The sequence below is a fragment of the Colias croceus genome, chromosome 3 (assembly GCF_905220415.1).
Source record: "Colias croceus chromosome 3, ilColCroc2.1".
Lineage (NCBI taxonomy): Eukaryota > Metazoa > Arthropoda > Insecta > Lepidoptera > Pieridae > Colias > Colias croceus.
Window position 1 is genome coordinate 7810523 of NC_059539.1, and position 18057 is coordinate 7828579.

The 18057-nt window shown below is 33.5% G+C and overlaps 2 protein-coding genes across 4 annotated transcripts; both read left to right on the plus strand.

The window, feature by feature from the left end:
* Positions 1–1682: 1682 nt before the first annotated feature.
* Positions 1683–11928, plus strand: LOC123705935 (importin subunit beta-1). 2 transcript variants are annotated; one of them, XM_045655053.1, is made up of 10 exons: positions 1683–1864; positions 2298–2539; positions 2676–2856; positions 3312–3571; positions 3740–3926; positions 4014–5155; positions 5245–5415; positions 5506–5628; positions 6385–6677; positions 9874–11928. In XM_045655053.1, coding segments are annotated over exons 1-10 (2658 nt in total). In that variant the 5' UTR covers positions 1683–1806; the 3' UTR covers positions 9875–11928. The 2 variants fall into 2 exon arrangements, with proteins under 2 accessions (XP_045511009.1, XP_045511008.1); XM_045655052.1 differs by lacking the exon at positions 9874–11928 and having other exon boundaries at positions 6385–6681.
* A 1793-nt stretch (positions 11929–13721) lies between these two features.
* Positions 13722–17770, plus strand: LOC123706113 (adenosylhomocysteinase). 2 transcript variants are annotated; one of them, XM_045655269.1, is made up of 5 exons: positions 13722–13740; positions 14835–14888; positions 15371–15561; positions 16368–16520; positions 16724–17770. In XM_045655269.1, exons 2-5 carry the CDS (start codon positions 14867–14869, stop codon positions 17648–17650), a joined length of 1293 nt encoding a protein of 430 aa, XP_045511225.1. In that variant the 5' UTR covers positions 13722–13740; positions 14835–14866; the 3' UTR covers positions 17651–17770. The 2 variants fall into 2 exon arrangements, with proteins under 2 accessions (XP_045511225.1, XP_045511226.1); XM_045655270.1 differs by lacking the exon at positions 13722–13740 and adding an exon at positions 14694–14748.
* Positions 17771–18057: the final 287 nt, after the last annotated feature.

Here is an 18057-nt window from a genome sequence, read left to right on the forward strand (position 1 = left end):
TTGAGGGCACGTTGGGGGCGTAACCCAACATGTTGCGAATTGAATCGGCGCGGAAGCAACCCGACAAATTGTCTCAGCAGATTGTATGCGTGTTGAAACGTGAGTATTGTGATTGCTCCAATCTCGGCTCAATCGCGCTGCCGCGTTAATCGCAAAATGGCGGTTTTGAGATAAACGCGGGAAAGACATTTTTACATATTTGAGGAAGATGTTTATATTTTATAGCCGTTTATACTTTATAGCCCTTGAAATCTATCAATAAAATTGGAAAAAATACAAGCTTTACAAAGATAATTATCTTTTATTTCATAAATTAGTATATCCATTAATAATGCGTATTATTGCGCTGAGGTTTAGCATCAGGCCAGGCATCAACGTGACGTGCACACGTTGTGGCAAGCAATCGCGGAATGAAATTGTATCAGCAGATTGAGGGTTGGATGAATCGTGAGTAGAGAACGCTCAATCGCGACTTCAACAAATTGTGTCAGCAGATTGTGGGTTGTGTTGAACCGTGAGTAGGGGCTTTTAGTCCCTAAATTTAGAAATTGGAAGTAGTTAGTTTAATCCTGTGGTTTAATCACATAATGGAGATTATGAGTGTTCTAGAAGCAATGGATGAAATTAGCTACGAATTTAGTCAAGATTTTTTTACATATTTTCATAATATTTTAAACTCATGACATCGTTTAATTCAAACTTTTCAAAGCATACGAAGAAGTATTAGTAGGTACCTTGGTAGGTACTCAAAGAAAAATAGAATATAATGTGTGGTAATCACAGGTAGTAATAAAAAATGTAATATCCTAATCCTGCTGACAATAGTTACCCCTAGTATAATAATCGTCTATTTTTAGAAATATTTGAAAAAGTTAAGTTTTTATTTACAAAATGCTTTAAGTTAATTTTTGTGGGTATGGGCATAGAGGAAGGATGTATATGGGTATGGGTTGGATTTTAAGGAACTAATTAATAACATTTTACATTACCAATTATGAATTTTCTTTTATTACACATTATGAACTATCTTATTTTTAAATGTGTTTAGTGTTTTTAAATTAACAATTTCAAAATTAGTTCGTATATTATTTCTGCACCCTCAGTTCTGAAACACTCATAATCTTCATTATATGATTTAGTTACTTTTAACCCAGTGTGAATTGTGATCAGAAGCTTTTTTGCTCTAATTTTTCTTTTAAATTTAAATTACTTAATTTTTTTAGTGGTTCTATTTAGGTAAGTGTAATAAGCGCATTAGATACATTTTTGTTTCTATTCTTTGGATTTAAGAAAGATTTTAATAATAAATTAGCATAATATAATCACTTTATTATTATTTCAATACCTATGTATTTTTAACTAGCTTCCGCCCACGACTTTGTACGTGCATCCCCGTTTTTCCCCGTTCCCGCAAGAATTTCGGGAAATCCTTTTTTAGCGGGTGCCTACGTCCTAACATCTACCTGCATGCCAAATTTCAGATCGATACGTCCAGTGGTTTGGGCTGTGCGTTGATAGATCACTATATCAGTCACCTTTGAGTTTTATTTAAATAGATATAAGACTTTTTATCAATCTTATGTTTGCTTGGTTTGCATAAAATTCAGTTACATTCAAAATTGAACTTTGTTATTTTATATGGCAATTTGACTCCATGTACAAAGAAAAATTGTTTAGGTATGGCAAGAAATTTGTTAATTTTGTGAACTGAGTGAGTTCGTTCGTCGTGTGCCGGTTAAAATTTTTTTAATCTTTCGTTAGATTAATCTAGTAGTTATAAGTTGATTTAGAGAACAGTGATACAAAATGCATACGGGATCGACGATATCACTTATTCAAGTATTAGAAAAGACTATATCCCCTGGTAAGTAACGTTAATTCTACGAGCATGGCGCTTCTTTATTGTCAAATGACTTATTGCACGTAGCATGTAAGAGTAGAATAGATATTTAATTTCAATATGACTAGTAATTTATTTTCCAGAATTCGATACATATATTTAACAATAAAAGAGTCATAGTAGGAGTAAAATTATAAAATAATAATAAGCGTGACATGTCCTAGTTGACAGTAACGAAGTTTCTAGTTCGTAGGATTAGCTTTTTCGGGAAATAACAATCTTGAAACATCTTCCTAGTCTTATGAGCAAAAGCTTGTATATATTTATTTTATGAACTGGTAATATAAACGATCAGACTCAGTCGAAACTAACCTCTACTCTTCTGTCTTATCCTTACTTTCTAATTACATTTCATTGTTTAAGTGTTATTACCACAATGTTATTTGACCGTTTACAGATCGAAATGAATTGGAAGCTGCTGAGAAATACCTCGAACATGCAGCCGTCACGAACTTCACAACTTTCATCAAAATGCTATCTGATGTCCTGGTGCAAGGCGGAAATAGTCAGGTGGCGCGAATGGCTGCGGGGTTACAGCTAAAAAACCACCTCACATCAAAAGACCCCACATTCAAACAACAGTATCAAGAAAGATGGTTAGCCTTACCTGAAGATGTTAGGCTTTACATAAAGAAAAATGTAAGAAAAACGCAAATATATCATATGCTTTGTAATATTCTAATTGTAGTATCTCAAGGTCCTATAGGAAATCAATTTGAAACATAATGTTTTTCATTGTTAATACCAAAAAAAATGTTTTTTTTTTCTTTTTCAGATCTTAGCTGCAATAGGAACAGAGAACAGTAGGCCCAGTTCTGCTGCGCAGTGTGTGGCATATGTAGCAGTTGCTGAACTTCCAGTGGGACAGTGGAATGATCTCATACCCATTCTTGTAGAAAATGTAGTGAATGCTCAATCAACTGAACTAAAAAAAGAAGCTACATTAGAAGCTATTGGTAAGTATATTTGGTTAAACCTATGGACAAAATAATGAATCTACAATTTACCCTATGGAAGGTAATATTTGTCATGTTACATGCTGTGTTTTTTTTTTTTTTGTAATATGTTAATCTTCTATTATTGTGACACAGCAACATAGAGTGAAGTATTTTTATTATATGAAAATAATTCATCCAAGAGTAAACCTTTTTTAAATATCTTCATTAAAATATATTAGTCTTTTGAAAATTGATTCGTAAATTGATTCACTAATACAATCTAAAACTATTGACCTCATGATAATGTTTTTGCAACACAACTGCTAAAAGCTGATTTCAAAGTAAAAATTTTCAATGTAAAAATCCTATTGAGGTTGTTGATCTGAAAATATCAATTTTTCTTTAGAAAATTCTCCTATGTTATTAGTAATAAGAACTATTCAGTATCTCATAGTACTTTATTATTTTGTCAGGTTATATTTGTCAAGAAATAGATGCTGAGGTTTTAACTGAACAGAGTAATCCTATTTTAACTGCCATTATCCATGGCATGAGGTCAACTGAGCCCAGTAATCATGTCCGTCTTGCCGCTACACAAGCCCTTCTGAACTCTTTAGAATTTACTAAAGCAAATTTCGATAAAGAGAATGAACGCAACTTTATCATGGAGGTAGTTTGTGAAGCAACTCAATCACCTGATATGAGGATAAATGTTGCAGCACTTCAATGCTTAGTAAGTAATAAATTAATATCTATTTTACTAAGATATTTTATCTGTTGTTTATTAATTGTTCTATACCTTTTTCATCATTTTTAATTTTAAAATTTATCTCATGTATTATGTTACAAACAAAACAGATTTCATATAAATTTATTAATGGTAATATTCCTTTCATTATAGGTGAAGATATTATCTTTATATTACCAATATATGGAACCTTATATGGGTCAAGCTCTATTTCCAATTACATTAGAAGCTATGAAATCAGATGTAGATGAAATATCATTGCAAGGTATTGAGTTTTGGTCGAACGTAAGCGATGAAGAGATTGATTTGGCTATTGAAGAAGCCGAAGCTGCTGAAGTTGGTTAGTATTATACTGTATTTAATTATTGTTAATACTATATTTTCCAACTCTTAACTTGATTAAATATTTTTGGTTTTGTTTTGGCAGGTCGACCACCAGCTAGAACATCAAGATTTTATGCAAGAGGAGCACTACAATATATTGCTCCAGTTCTCATGCAAAAACTCACCAAGCAAGATGATTCTGAAGATGAACTAGAGTGGAATCCATCCAAAGCTGCATCTGTATGTTTGATGCTCCTTTCAAACTGCTGTGAAGATGAAATTGTCCCACATGTTTTACCTTTCATCAATGCTAACATTAAAAGTGAAAATTGGCGATACCGAGAAGCAGCACTAATGGCTTTTGGTTCGATTTTGGGAGGACTCGAAGCAAATACTCTAAAACCCCTAGTAGAAAATGCCATGTCTACTTTAATTGAAGCCATGTATGACTCCAGTGTGGCAGTGAGAGATACTGCTGCATGGACATTTGGAAGGATTTGTGAAATAGTTCCTGAGGCTGCTATCAATGAAACTTATCTGAAACCTTTACTTGAAAGTCTTGTCAATGGTCTCAAAGCAGAACCCAGAGTTGCTGCTAATGTTTGTTGGGCATTCACAGGACTAGCTGAAGCGGCCTACGACGCGGCCGATTGTGGAGATGATAGCAAACCAAAAACATACTGTATGTCAACATATTTCGATTTTATTATCCAGCGACTACTCGAGACTACTGATCGTCAAGATGCTGCACAACATAGTTTACGGTCAGCTGCATATGAAGCTCTCATGGAAATGGTCAAAAATTCGCCAACTGATTGTTATGTAACTGTTCAAAAAACAACAATGGTAATTTTGGAGCGACTACAACAAGTCTTACAAATGGAGAACCACATATCTAGTCAAGCAGATCGTTCCCAGTTCAATGATCTTCAGAGTCTCTTGTGTGCGACTTTACAATCCGTCCTCCGTAAAATGACACCAGAAGATGCGCCACAAATATCGGACGCCATAATGACTGCTCTCTTAACGATGTTCGCCGGTAATGCCGGGAAAGCTGGTGGCGTACAAGAAGACGCCCTGATGGCAGTGTCGACGCTCGTAGAAGTTTTGGGTGAAGGGTTCCTAAAATATATGAATGCTTTTAAGCAATATCTGTATGTTGGTTTAAAGAACCATCAAGAATATCAAGTATGCATAGCAGCTGTGGGGCTAACTGGCGACATTTGCCGTGCACTAAAGAGCAAGGTATAAAATTGCATATTATATCAAAATAAACACTTGAAAATTTTGTATATTAAATAATATTTATATTTTAAACTTTGATGATATTCCAGGTGCTTCCATATTGTGATGAAATTATTTGTTTGCTGTTGCAAAATTTGAGTGATCCCACCATCCATCGTTCAGTGAAGCCACAAATTTTGTCTGTATTTGGTGATATTGCTTTGAGTATTGGACCTGACTTCAAGAAGTATTTTGATGTTGTAATGCAAATGCTGCTGCAGGTAAACTTAAAAAATTATTTGTGTTATTTTTCCATATACAGAGAATTCCTTAAAAATATGTTATTACATTGTGTACAATATTGATTACAGGCCAGCACCATTCAAGTAGATCGTAACGATTATGACATGGTTGAATATCTTGGAGAGCTCCGAGAAAGTATCCTGGAAGCTTACACAGGAATCATTCAGGGATTGAAAGGTGTAGATGGAGAGGTATGATTCAAACTTTTATTAAAATTTATAATATTTTAAGCAGGTAACTGAATGTAACGGTGTATTTATGAATTGGTACACATAGGGCGTTTTTCCATTACCCGGCCCGGCACCGGCACCGGCGCAGGCGCCGGCGCCGTGCCGTTGCCGGGGAAGCAAAAATGTATGAAAATGTATGGCTCGCTTTTTCACTTACCGGCGCCGGCGCCGGCTCGGCATTAAGTCCTGCCGGCGCCGTCGCCGTCGCCGGGGTAGCAAGCTTCCCACTTGTGCCGGCCGGCAAAATTGCATATGTATTGCATATTTATTTGAATTGTAGCCGTGTGAGTGTGTAACTGCGCGGGGCGGGTAGGAGAGAGCGGAGCGGAGGGACCGGGCGTAAACCGGCATCGACACCGGCGCAATGGAAAAACGAAGTCCCGGTGCCGGTACCGGTCCCCGACCATGCCGTTGCCGTGCCGGTGCCGGGCCGGGTAATGGAAAAACGCCCATAATTGTTACAATTAGGTGGTGACTATATAGTAATCTTTGGTATTAGTAATTTTTATCATAGCACTTACCACCATCTACAATTAAACATTTATTGTTGGTGAATAAATGTTTGTCTATTTATTATACTGTCCTAATGTGAATTTTGTGATGTTAATTATGGGTATTTAGCAGAAACAAGTGACATACTCTTTGATGTTCCTCCGCTATTGTCTATGGAAGAGCAAACGACAGAGCTACGTTATAATCGAACACGGTTGCGGTCAGGTGCGGTCGGACGTGGCGCTGGTGGAGCCGCACGTGCCGGCGATCGTGAACTTCATGGTGCAGGTGGCGTCGGAGCCGGAGCGCACGGACGGGCACATGTCGGTGATCGCGGGGCTCACGGGCGACCTGTGCACGGTGTTCGGCGGCCGCGTGATCCCGCTGCTCGAGACCAAGCCGCTGCTGGACCTGCTGCAGGCGGCGCGCAAGTCGCGCACGCAGCGCACCAAGACGCTCGCCAACTGGGCCGCCAAGGAGATCCGCAAGCTCAAGCAGCAGGCGCCGCTCACGAGCTGGTGAGTCACAACTGCTATTTATATAACATTATTTACATTAGTTTTATATTTCACTTCAATACATGCAGTATTTCCGAAGTTATGACGACGAGAATAGAATAGAAATAGAAAAAAATCTTTAATTTATTCAAAAACTAGCTTTTCGCCCGCGGCTTGCCCGCCTTGTCCAAAACCTCATAAATATACAGTAAAATTTTCCTCGAGAACCACTATCTATTAAAAAAAAGTGTGTGCCGAGCACACATGTCAGAAGTGAAACTTTTTTGGCAAGATTCAAAGTTATCAAAATCGTGCCCTACTTAACGTGATGGTATTGCCATGACACAACCTTGAAATTTTACTCTCAACGCGCTTGAAGAAGTTTCACACTTTTCACAAGCGCAAAGCTCGAGAAACACTGAAACGATTTCGTTAATTCTTTTTTTATAATATTCCTTTAAATACAAGGATAATTCTTAAGGAGATAAAACATAAAAATGTACCATGGGCGAAGCCGGGGCGGACTGCTAGTCGCTTATAGAGCTTTTGTAACGTTAATATACATATCAATTTAGTTGTAGTAGTTAGTATACTCACATTGATGCATTAAGTACTATCGGTCCACTATCTATTTTTAGTCTAGTAGTATAGTACTAATATTATCATTTCATCAATATTTTTGCAATAACAAATTGAAGAATTGGTTTTGTTTTTGCATAATAATGTATGATAAGAGGTGTATCGAAAAATATACAATAGACAAAGTAATGCCTCTTGTATGTGGGATATACATTATTAATTTCCGGCTATAGTAACACTGTCCTTAATTCTAACATAAAAGTATAAAGGCGAAATGATGTTTTCGTGTCTTTTTTTTCACTTCACAGTAAATTTATGGTATAATTGTTGTGTCTGGAGATAGGTTAGAGAGTGATATAGGCTACTTAATACTTTAACCGCGTTAAAACACTGACGAGGTGCAAATGGTCGACGCTCTGTTCAACTGCTCACACTTCACAGCGATTATGCATTTTCTTATAAAATTGTCTTATACCTTGTGTAAAGTTTAAGTTTGAACCTTAGGATTGAACCTTTTGTAATGGAAGAAAATGTTGTTATGTCAGTTTGTGCCTTTTTGAAAAATTTCAACAATAATTTGTTCCTTGGTTCGAAGTTCGAACGTCGTGTCGAAGAGCGGTTCCATAAAAAAATAAAAGGGGAATGCTCGATGTTTTACCCTAAGGACCGGCCGCGGCGCAGATATTATGGCTTCGCGCTACCATTCGCATGTGACGCTTCGATGCTTCTCGGGAATAAATTGTCGAATAACACGATTTTGAATACTATTTTAATGCGGACAATATTGATAATAAATAGCTTATAAATAGTTTGACAGTGAAATATGCGATGCGCTTCGCTATGTCTGCGCCGCCGGCCCTAATAATGCAGTTTTATCGATAAGCAACACACTGCGAATGCGAATTCTCGCTCAAATCGAAAGACAATAAATACGGTGGATATTATTTTAGTACGAACTAGTCACTTCATCCGGCTCTGCTTGAACAAAAACATTAAATATAGCCTATGTCACTCAGGAATAATGTAGCGTTTGTTAGCTGCTAGTGTAAGAATTTTTGGAATCGGTTCCGTAATTATTGAGTCATTTCATTACAAACAATCGTTCAAATCTTTCCTCATTATTCTATTAATATTGATGACCTTTGGATTGGAATTTATGACACTATTTTGAATAGATTATTTACCTTTTACTACCTACATAATATAAAAAGAAAAAGATCAAAAAGAAATAATACTATCGAACATTTAATAGTTTCGCTGATGACGATTTCCTTCTGGTAAGTAATTATGCCATACTTATTACTTGTCTTACTATATCTAGACTATCTGATGATGATGTACCTAACCTAAAATATTCGCGCCAATTCACCACGCTTGGTGAATTCTCTGAGTATCTTTATCAAATTCAAATTAGGGTATAAGTATGTACAAATTTTCCCCTAATCTACTTATCGTCCTAAGGGTTTGGTTTGAAAATTAATTATTTAACTACACCTATAATATACCTATAACGCTTTCGGAAAATACAATGATGTTACGAAGATAAATAAGCTAAATGAAACAAATTCATAAGTTCAAAATCGGCCACGACTGTATTTTATTTTTATAATAAAATTGCTACTATTGCGCAATATAAAAATATGTAACTGTAATTAATAATCAGTAAGAATGCGCTAATAAAAAATAATAATTGTATCATTATCATGCAGATAATAATTACCGTAAACATGCATTGATACATTTTGTAAAAAGAAAAATAACAGATGAATAGTTGATTATATAATATGATCTTAATCGTGATGGGAAATTTTTTGTTTTTGTTGGTTATCAATAAATGTTTTATTTATAAAAAATAAACAATCTAACAATATAAAAGTCTATTAATAAATAGGTATTTATCAAAAAAATTATGACGAAAATTAGCTTGGTTTATAATATCTTATAGATAAAAAATTATCAAATTGATTTTAAATGTTATTGACCGAAACACAACTCTGCATCGATAAGCATATGCGACAAATAATCGGGTCCATATTTATATTGTTATCAACATTAATTCTGAATTATTTGTGTAATACATATTGTAAACATTATTGAGTTATTCAACATAAGTCGTAATCTTTTTTGTGTATAAAGTTTATGATATCGCAATATCATTTATTTATCATATACCTTACATAGGTAATATATATATTTGCGAATGCTTGTTATTGGAATGGCAGCTCCGCCATGAAAAGCCTCTCACGATTGTTATTTCAAGTAAATTACAAATTCATTCTATTTATATACCTAAATTCTAAATGCGAAAGTGTTTGTTTGTTACTCCGTCACGCGAAAACTGCTGAACCGATTGTCATGAAATAGTTTTTGTCCCGGTAATCCCGCAGTATTCAGTAACGTGAACTAAGCGGGTTTTTCTTTGAAAACGCAGGTGAAGTTAGTACCTATAATATTTATAATATTTTTATTTCGATGTTACTTTTAAATCTGTACAATAATAAATTAAGGTTTGTGTACTCGTACGTCGCGTCGTTTTTATATTTTAGCAAAAGAGATATTGCTGAGTGTGGAAACTTACAAAAATCTCTTTATTGTTAGTTTAAAATATTTTAAAATTTATTTTATTATCTTGTTTCAGATTTGAGACATCGAGGAGCAATAGTGATGTAACCAAGTTACAACCAAGCTACCCCAGGATAAAAGTATAATTATTAATTGGGAGGTCATATCATGTCATTTATTGTAAGTCGATAGGTGCATTCATAAGACATTAATGTGTTAATTTATTTTGGCCTTACTGCTGATATGATATTTATTTATATGTACTTCATTTTTATTTGCATTCTGTTTGTTTCCCTATTATAATTATTTATTACGTTAAACTTTGTAAAAAAACTATATTGCGACAAACTTTTTGTTTTTCTTATGTAGGCATGTATGATTAGTAATTCAGACAAAGCTAATGCACCTAGCGCTGCATTCTTGATATAATTATTATGTATGCCTCACCATAATCTTTCCATATTAATCTACAATATGTAAAATTAATATCAAAGCATTTTCCTATTTGGTATTATAGATACAGACAGTGGCTGTGGTATCTTTACTTACGTGACACGAAAGTGAGATTGTATGAAAGTCGACGTATGTTATTATAGGCATGCACACGTGCAAGGGATTGTGAATTTTATAAATTATTTTTATTTTTTGTAAGGAGAACAAAAGGAGACGTATGATCGGTAGTATATGTGGTGATGTATGTAAATGAATATCAAAGATATTTTGTAAAAATGGGCGCGAATTAACTAAACAATGGTTGGTGTTGATCCCCTTAACGCGATAGAGGTCTAAGGACGCCATATTGGTGCTAACTGCTTTTTATTCGTCACGATTGAAAATCCAGACAAAAATTAATATTACAATGATTTCGTTTCTAACTGAGACATTTTAATATTTTATAAACAAGCTCATAAGTGTAGACATGGTGCAATTTTTCTATAAGTACTATTTGTTACCTTAATAGTTATTCTTAATAAACATTTTAAAGCGATGAAACTGTTGTAATAAAAATTAACTTGTGATTAATAATTGAAACAATTTTTTACAATCACTACCTACTTAATCATTGTGTTTCGATTTTTCTTTGTGGTGAATAAAAAGATGCATTGCCTTCGGATCTCAAGCTTACATTCTTGTACATATGTAATTAAAGGCTCTTTTCCATTTACTTTAATTATAGTAAAATGCGACAATATGAAATGAGATAAGCAGTTGTTCACTTTATTGTGCATAAATTTTTTTTATAATTTGGAATCTCAGATTGCTGGCGATTTTATTCAATTATCTCTGGTAGGAATCAGCTAACAACTTTTTTACTTGATGGTATAATAAACATCTGTAAATTTTATATCAATTGAGGACTTTGTCTTTTTTATAATAATGAAACTGCCAGCACAACATTGTCCAATATCATTTTTCTAAAATAAAAGACTTCAGTGCCTTTATGTGTAAAATGTTTTATCGGATTTATAACTATTTTATTAGCGTCAATGTAAAACATTACGCGCTTATTTCCTCCAATAAATAAAGCACAGTCGGCGATGTTGAAATTGGCAATAACTTTTTATTTCGAAAGTCTAAAAGAGCTTTATTAATTAAATCATTATGTGACAATTAAATAAATGATTTTCTAGAGTGTCTGCTAGTCTGTGAGCATCACTGATAGGGATGGTGATTGCGCGATTTATGCAAGAAATGTGTGATGTCACTAAGGGTATTTAACAACACCGGCCTGGGCGTGATTTTTCACCGTTGCCTTATGTTACCGGTTAGGTTGTTTTTCTAAGTTTAACGTTTTATACAGTGTTAACCAGTCCGATGTTGTTATAATGTCCAAATTGTGTTACGACTGTTATGAATATAGATGTACATATTTGATCTGTAATTTTTTTACGATTCTTCAGTGTCATATGTGTACTTATATTGAGGATGATAGGAGTATGTATGAGGACTAGTGCCATGCCATGAAAGGTTCTTAATTAGAATCATAGGCATTCGAGTCTTTAAATACCACCCACTTTTCTTATGCGAATCAAATACTGAAATTATTTTGTTACATCTTTTATTTCTCTTATTGTTTGCAACTATTATCCTGTAAAATGTTCTACTCTAATTAAAGCAATTTTAAAGTTAATTGTGTTTTATTGTTACAGCTGTCAGCTACCCTATTATAACGGTTTTAGGGGGCAAAACAAAAAAGCTCGTCCAAACCTGAAGTATTGAAAAAATAGATTTTATTCTGCTACTAGCTTCCGCCCGCGACTCCGTCCGCGCGGATGTCGGTCTTCGCCTGGATGGTTTATTTCTCCATTTTGAGTAACTCTGACAATGACATCTTATAAATATCTATTGGACCCAAATACGGCTAGGCCTATAATAATACGCAACGTGTGTTCGCGGTTCTACAGAACAACGTCTATGGATAAAACTGAAAAATTAAGATTAATTTTTTTCTACGTATTTTTCCAGGATAAAAAGTATCCTATTTTACGCCCAGGATAATAAGGTATAATTATACCAAGTTTCATCGAAATCGAACCGTTAGTTTTCACGTGATGCCTTCACATACAGACAGACAGACAAAAATTTTTTTAATCACATATTTGGGTTTGGTATCGATCCAGTTACACCCCCTGGTATTTATTTTTTCAATATTTTCAATGTACAGAATTGACCCTTCTACAGATTTATTATATGTATAGATTTTTTACTAAGCAAAGGAAAAAAATAAATGATAAACACATTTTAAGTGCTTATAAAAATATCCTGTATTGCCTTTGATTGCCATCGGCATAATATTCCAACAAAATATTCTACAACATGTAACATAATATATACATTTTTATCTTAACACGCGTGAAGCTTGACTAAAATAGCATCTGATTTAAATCTGAATTTTAAGTGGAAGCATAATATTATTTTACATTTTATTATTATAATAGATTTCCGCCTGCGGCTTTGTCTGCGTTGAAACTTACGACATCAACGTTATCCATCGGAGCAAACCGAATTTAATTTAGCTATTCTTTGCCAGAAAAAAAAATCTTGCCTTGAAATAATAATAAAAGGAAATCGTATTAGTTACACTATCCTACTAATATTATAAATGCGAAAGTTTGTGAGGATGTGTGTGTATTTGTCTTACTCTTTCACGTAAATACTACTGAACCGATTACAATGAAATTAAACACACATATAGAGGGTAACTTGGATTAACACATAGGCTAGGTTTCATCCCGGAAGTCCAACGTGAACGGGAACTATGCTGGTTTTTCTCTGAAAACGCGGGCGGCAAGCTAGTTTATGTATAAGGCTGCACGGATTATCATGAATCATGATCCGCTGTATAGAGATAAGAAGTTTTATAAAGATATATCGGTATTTATATCTCAAAAAAATGTCTTTCTATAATAATCGTTTTTTATCAAAATTAGAAATAAGTATTCACCAGCATCTTCTACGAGAAATTTCAAGGTACCTATTCATTCCCTATGGAAAAAAGTTATCTGCTTTCCTATTTCTCAATAATTAAAAAAGCATTGTTCCCGATATAAGTTACCATATAAAATTATGAATCCCTCGTCAATTTAAATTATAAAGTAGCGAGATCAACGTGGTAAAGTAAAAGATAAAAGATGAACTACGCCATTCATTACGAGGCAGTGTATTTGATCGAACGTGTAAGATAATAAAATTTATTCATTTCTATTGTAAATTGTAAGTATCAATTTCCTCATCATTTATTATTTTGGCTTTTGTTTAATTGAGTAGGTACCTAGTTACGGACCCACATAATTCATAATGAATAAGTACCTACCTATATTAAATAAGAGAATCGATTTCATTAAGTATTAAATTATTAAACGTCTTAAAATGAAAATAGAATATTAAATAGTATTCTAAACCCATAATATTTATTTACAGCGCAGCGCCTCGGCTCAACTAGGTAGGTACCTACCTACTTAAATAAGTTTTTTTTTTGTTTTGGCTTATAAAACTTAGATATTAGAATATTAATCATTCGTATGACCTTGTGATGCAAGTGTTACAAGTGTAGAATGATATTGTGTTTACACTTTACAATAATTAACTTTAAAGTACCCAAGGTTTGATCGTGGTTTGATCACAGTCACACATAAACGGTTAATATTATCAGTTTGTCATTAAATAAATTATAAAGAACTAAGAAAGATGTTCCCTTTTTTTTAAAGTGAATAGTCTTTGTTACCTACACTTCGGCTTAGTGTAAAAAGAGCGTGCATGCCGAGAACACGTGTCAGAAGTGAAACGCTTTGACACGATTCAAAGATACCAAAATCGTCGCCTTACTTCACGACGTGTCGGTTTTGCCACGAAAACTTGAAATTTTACTCCCAACGCGCCTAAAGATATTATTTCACTTCAAAAAGTAAAATCACTAAAAAAACTTCGTTATCTAAATTAGAGCTTAGAGCATTATCTAAATAATAAACATACCTATAACGCAAATGTGACTGACTGACAATAATTCACTAATTAATTTTTAATAGTGAACTGGACGAATCGGGCTGAAATTTGGCATGCATTTCGCAGTTAGATGTTAGGACGTAGACATCCGCTAAGAAAGGATTTTGATCAATTCTAGGGGATTCAAGGGGAAGGAAGTTTGCACCATTAAATTTCCTCGTAGGTGAAGCTGCAGGCAACCGCTAGTTTTGATTTAATTATGATCTTGTGTGGATCTTGCAAAAAAATGGTTTCCTTGTTGTTCGTTCATTTTCGTGTACAGCACAGAGTACAGTATGTTTAGACTACGTCAAAGATGCTGTGATATCCACAATCTTAATAATCTGTGCTCTGTTTATGATTTTTAACATGTGGTTCTGAATTGTCAACTGTCATTTCAATCTTCTCTTCCTACCTCGCCGCTCACACTAGTCACTACCAGTCACTAAAACTAATAATTTTATCTTAGGTGAATATTATTATGTTACAATATTTATTTAGCATAACATTCTTATGATTATTTGCTTTTATATATCTTGTTTTTTTTTCTTTTAGATTAACTACTTTAAACACCAACACATCACACAATGAAGCCACCATACAAAATCGGTAAGTTCTTTTTACTTTTTAATGCAATATCATCAACAGAACGTAAGCATTGTACCTATTTAAAAAATTTTAACAATATCAGTTGTTGTCAGTCTTACTAAATTTAATTAAATCAAATATTTTTGCCATTTAAACGGAGGTAATGGTTGTATAGGTTAAACGAAACTCGGATGTTCCTTTACTATCCCAACATCTTGCTTATAGATATTTTTTTAAGATTTTCTGCTTTAATTCTTCTCATCTATACCTATCAATAATGTTGTGTCATAAATCACGAATTGAGTATCAATCCTATCTATTTATAACATTTTCCCATACTGATAATTATAGATACCTTAAGCATTATCGATTTTATCATCATTATATTTGATGGACAGAATTAACATTATCAATCAAAACATAAACGTGATAACAAATTAAATAATATTATAGTCTGATTTTATTTCATATTCTATGGCTGATTGCATCATGTTTCTTAACAGCGGACGAGAAATTGGCAGAATTAGGCCGCAATGAAATTATGCTGGCTGAAAAAGAAATGCCAGGGTTAATGGCTTGCCGTCGTAAATATGCGCCTGGGAAAATTTTGAAGGGTGCCAGAATAGCTGGCAGTCTTCATATGACTGTACAAACAGCAGTGCTGATAGAGACTCTCATTGAATTGGGAGCTGAAGTAAGTAATACAGCGAAGCAAATGTTCGAAATGTCTTATTGATAAGATTTCATGGAATATGATATCTTTTATCTATCACACATTATCTTTATATCGGGTATGTTTCATATTTTTTACTAGGATTTAATAGATAGATTTATTGCAAAATGTTACTAGTGAATCAGATTAACATACAAAATATGTATATCCTTATACACTACTAATGTTGTGTGTCTGTGTGTGGAGCTTTCTATCTTTATCTATTTATAGTACCTATATCTTGTTTATCTATGTATTTATTGTATTGAAATATCTAGGGCCAGTTTCTCAGTGTGCTGATAAAGTTACTGATAGTCTCTAAAACACTTGACATTATTAATTTATTATCATTTTAACTAGAATTTTTAAGAGAGTTATTTTTATATAAATTAAGCTGCCCTTTGCCTAAACAAGAAAGTAAATTTTGGTTGTTTTTATTTTTAGAGCCATACATTTATTTTTCTATGATATTGATGTTATGATAATCCATGTGACCTCCTTTATCTCATGTAATAACAGTATAATCCTCACCCTTGACCTATTATGAAATACAAATATTTTCAAAGTAATCAGCCCTAGTTAAATTATTATCTATCAACATAATAATATGTATGCAAAACCTCATTGTTAGAATGAAGGCTTTTATTGATAAATAATAAATGTTTCATATTTTAATAGACACAACATTGCAAATTACAGAAATAGCTAACTAGTCTGAAGATATAAACAAATTTTTACTCAATTGAGTTATATTATTTTTTTATTTATTATTTTGAATGTTTACCCAGGTCCAGTGGTCCAGCAGCAATATATACAGCACACAAGATGAAGCCGCAGCTGCTTTAGTCGCGAGAGGTATTCCCATTTATGCTTGGAAAGGAGAAACAGAAGAAGAGTATGTCTGGTGTATTGAACAGACACTCATTTTCGCAGATGGAAAGGTATATTAGAAGTTCTATATTTTATCTAATTTTTTTCAGTGTGAAGAAACAAGTTACATTATTACATATCTACTTTATATTTTATTCATTAACATTAAAATAACCTTTGCATAAAGAATTTATTTGTTAACATTATTATAACCTTTAAAAAATATAAATAGGTAGTATACTGTGTGTAGTAAAGTAAACCATTTATTTTTTAGCCATTGAATATGATTCTGGATGATGGTGGTGATTTGACAAACTTGGTACACACAAAATACCCTCACCTCTTGGAAGGTGTCAAAGGCATAAGTGAAGAAACAACAACAGGTGTCCACAACTTGTACAAAATGTTCCGTGAAGGTCTATTAAAGGTTCCAGCTATAAATGTCAATGATTCTGTTACTAAAAGTAAATTTGACAATTTATATGGATGCAGAGAGTCACTGCTTGATGGAATTAAAAGAGCCACAGACATTATGATAGCTGGCAAAGTTTGTGTTGTGGCCGGTTATGGAGATGTGGGCAAAGGATGTGCTCAAGCATTCAAGGGCTTTGGTGGCAGAGTTGTAGTTACTGAAATTGACCCTATTAATGCCCTTCAAGCGGCTATGGAAGGTTTCCAAGTAACAACTATGGATGAGGCTTCTGAAATTGGTCAGATATTTGTGACCACCACTGGAAACATTGACATCATTACAAAGGACCACTTCTTAAAAATGAAAGATGATGTTATTGTATGTAACATTGGCCACTTTGACTGTGAAATTGATGTGGCTTGGTTAGAGAAAAATGCAAAGAAAGTCAATATTAAACAGCATGTTGATCGTTATGAGCTTGATAATGGTAATCACATAATTGTACTGGCTTCTGGAAGGCTCGTTAACTTGGGCTGTGCTACGGGTCATTCATCTTTTGTCATGTCCAACTCATTCACAAATCAAGTTTTGGCCCAAATTGAGTTATGGACAAAACACAATTTATACCCTATCGGTGTACACACATTGCCAAAGAAGTTAGATGAGGAAGTTGCTGCCCTTCATCTTGACCATCTTGGAGTTAAACTTACAAAGTTAAGTTCCAAACAAGCCAAGTACATTGGTGTACCAGTTGAAGGCCCTTACAAACCAGACCATTACAGATATTAAATTTTTAAGATGCACTTTTACATATATGAACATGTATAAAAATAACAAAATGCAGTGTTTGAAACAACTTGTGTTTGATAATGGTGTACTGGTAAAAAATAAAATAACATTTTCTTCGTGTTTTATGGATTTTATTTCAAAGAACTATTATTACATCTATTTAACACTAATTAATCTTATTCATGAATTTTATAATACAAATAAAAGTGAGTGTTAGTAACAAAATATCTATAAATAACAAAGGTCATTATAAATATAATGTTCTTTAATCTATATTGGGAATGAAGCACATTCATTCTAAAAATTGTTTATATCATAAACAGTTTAGTTTCTTAATGCAATTTTTTTAAAATACTTCTACATGCCCTGATAGTAACTTTATTTTCCTTAAAACAGGTTTTCAGAGC

Coding starts and splice junctions, on each gene's coding strand:
- LOC123705935 (XM_045655052.1), top strand. CDS start 1,807: ATGCATACGGGATCGACGATATCACTTATTCAAGTATTAGAAAAGACT. Junction 3,572..3,739: donor TTGCAGCACTTCAATGCTTA/GTAAGTAATAAA, acceptor CTTTCATTATAG/GTGAAGATATTATCTTTATA. Junction 5,629..6,384: donor TGAAAGGTGTAGATGGAGAG/GTATGATTCAAA, acceptor GGTTGCGGTCAG/GTGCGGTCGGACGTGGCGCT.
- LOC123706113 (XM_045655269.1), top strand. CDS start 14,867: ATGAAGCCACCATACAAAATCG. Junction 14,889..15,370: donor GAAGCCACCATACAAAATCG/GTAAGTTCTTTT, acceptor GTTTCTTAACAG/CGGACGAGAAATTGGCAGAA. Junction 15,562..16,367: donor TCATTGAATTGGGAGCTGAA/GTAAGTAATACA, acceptor ATGTTTACCCAG/GTCCAGTGGTCCAGCAGCAA.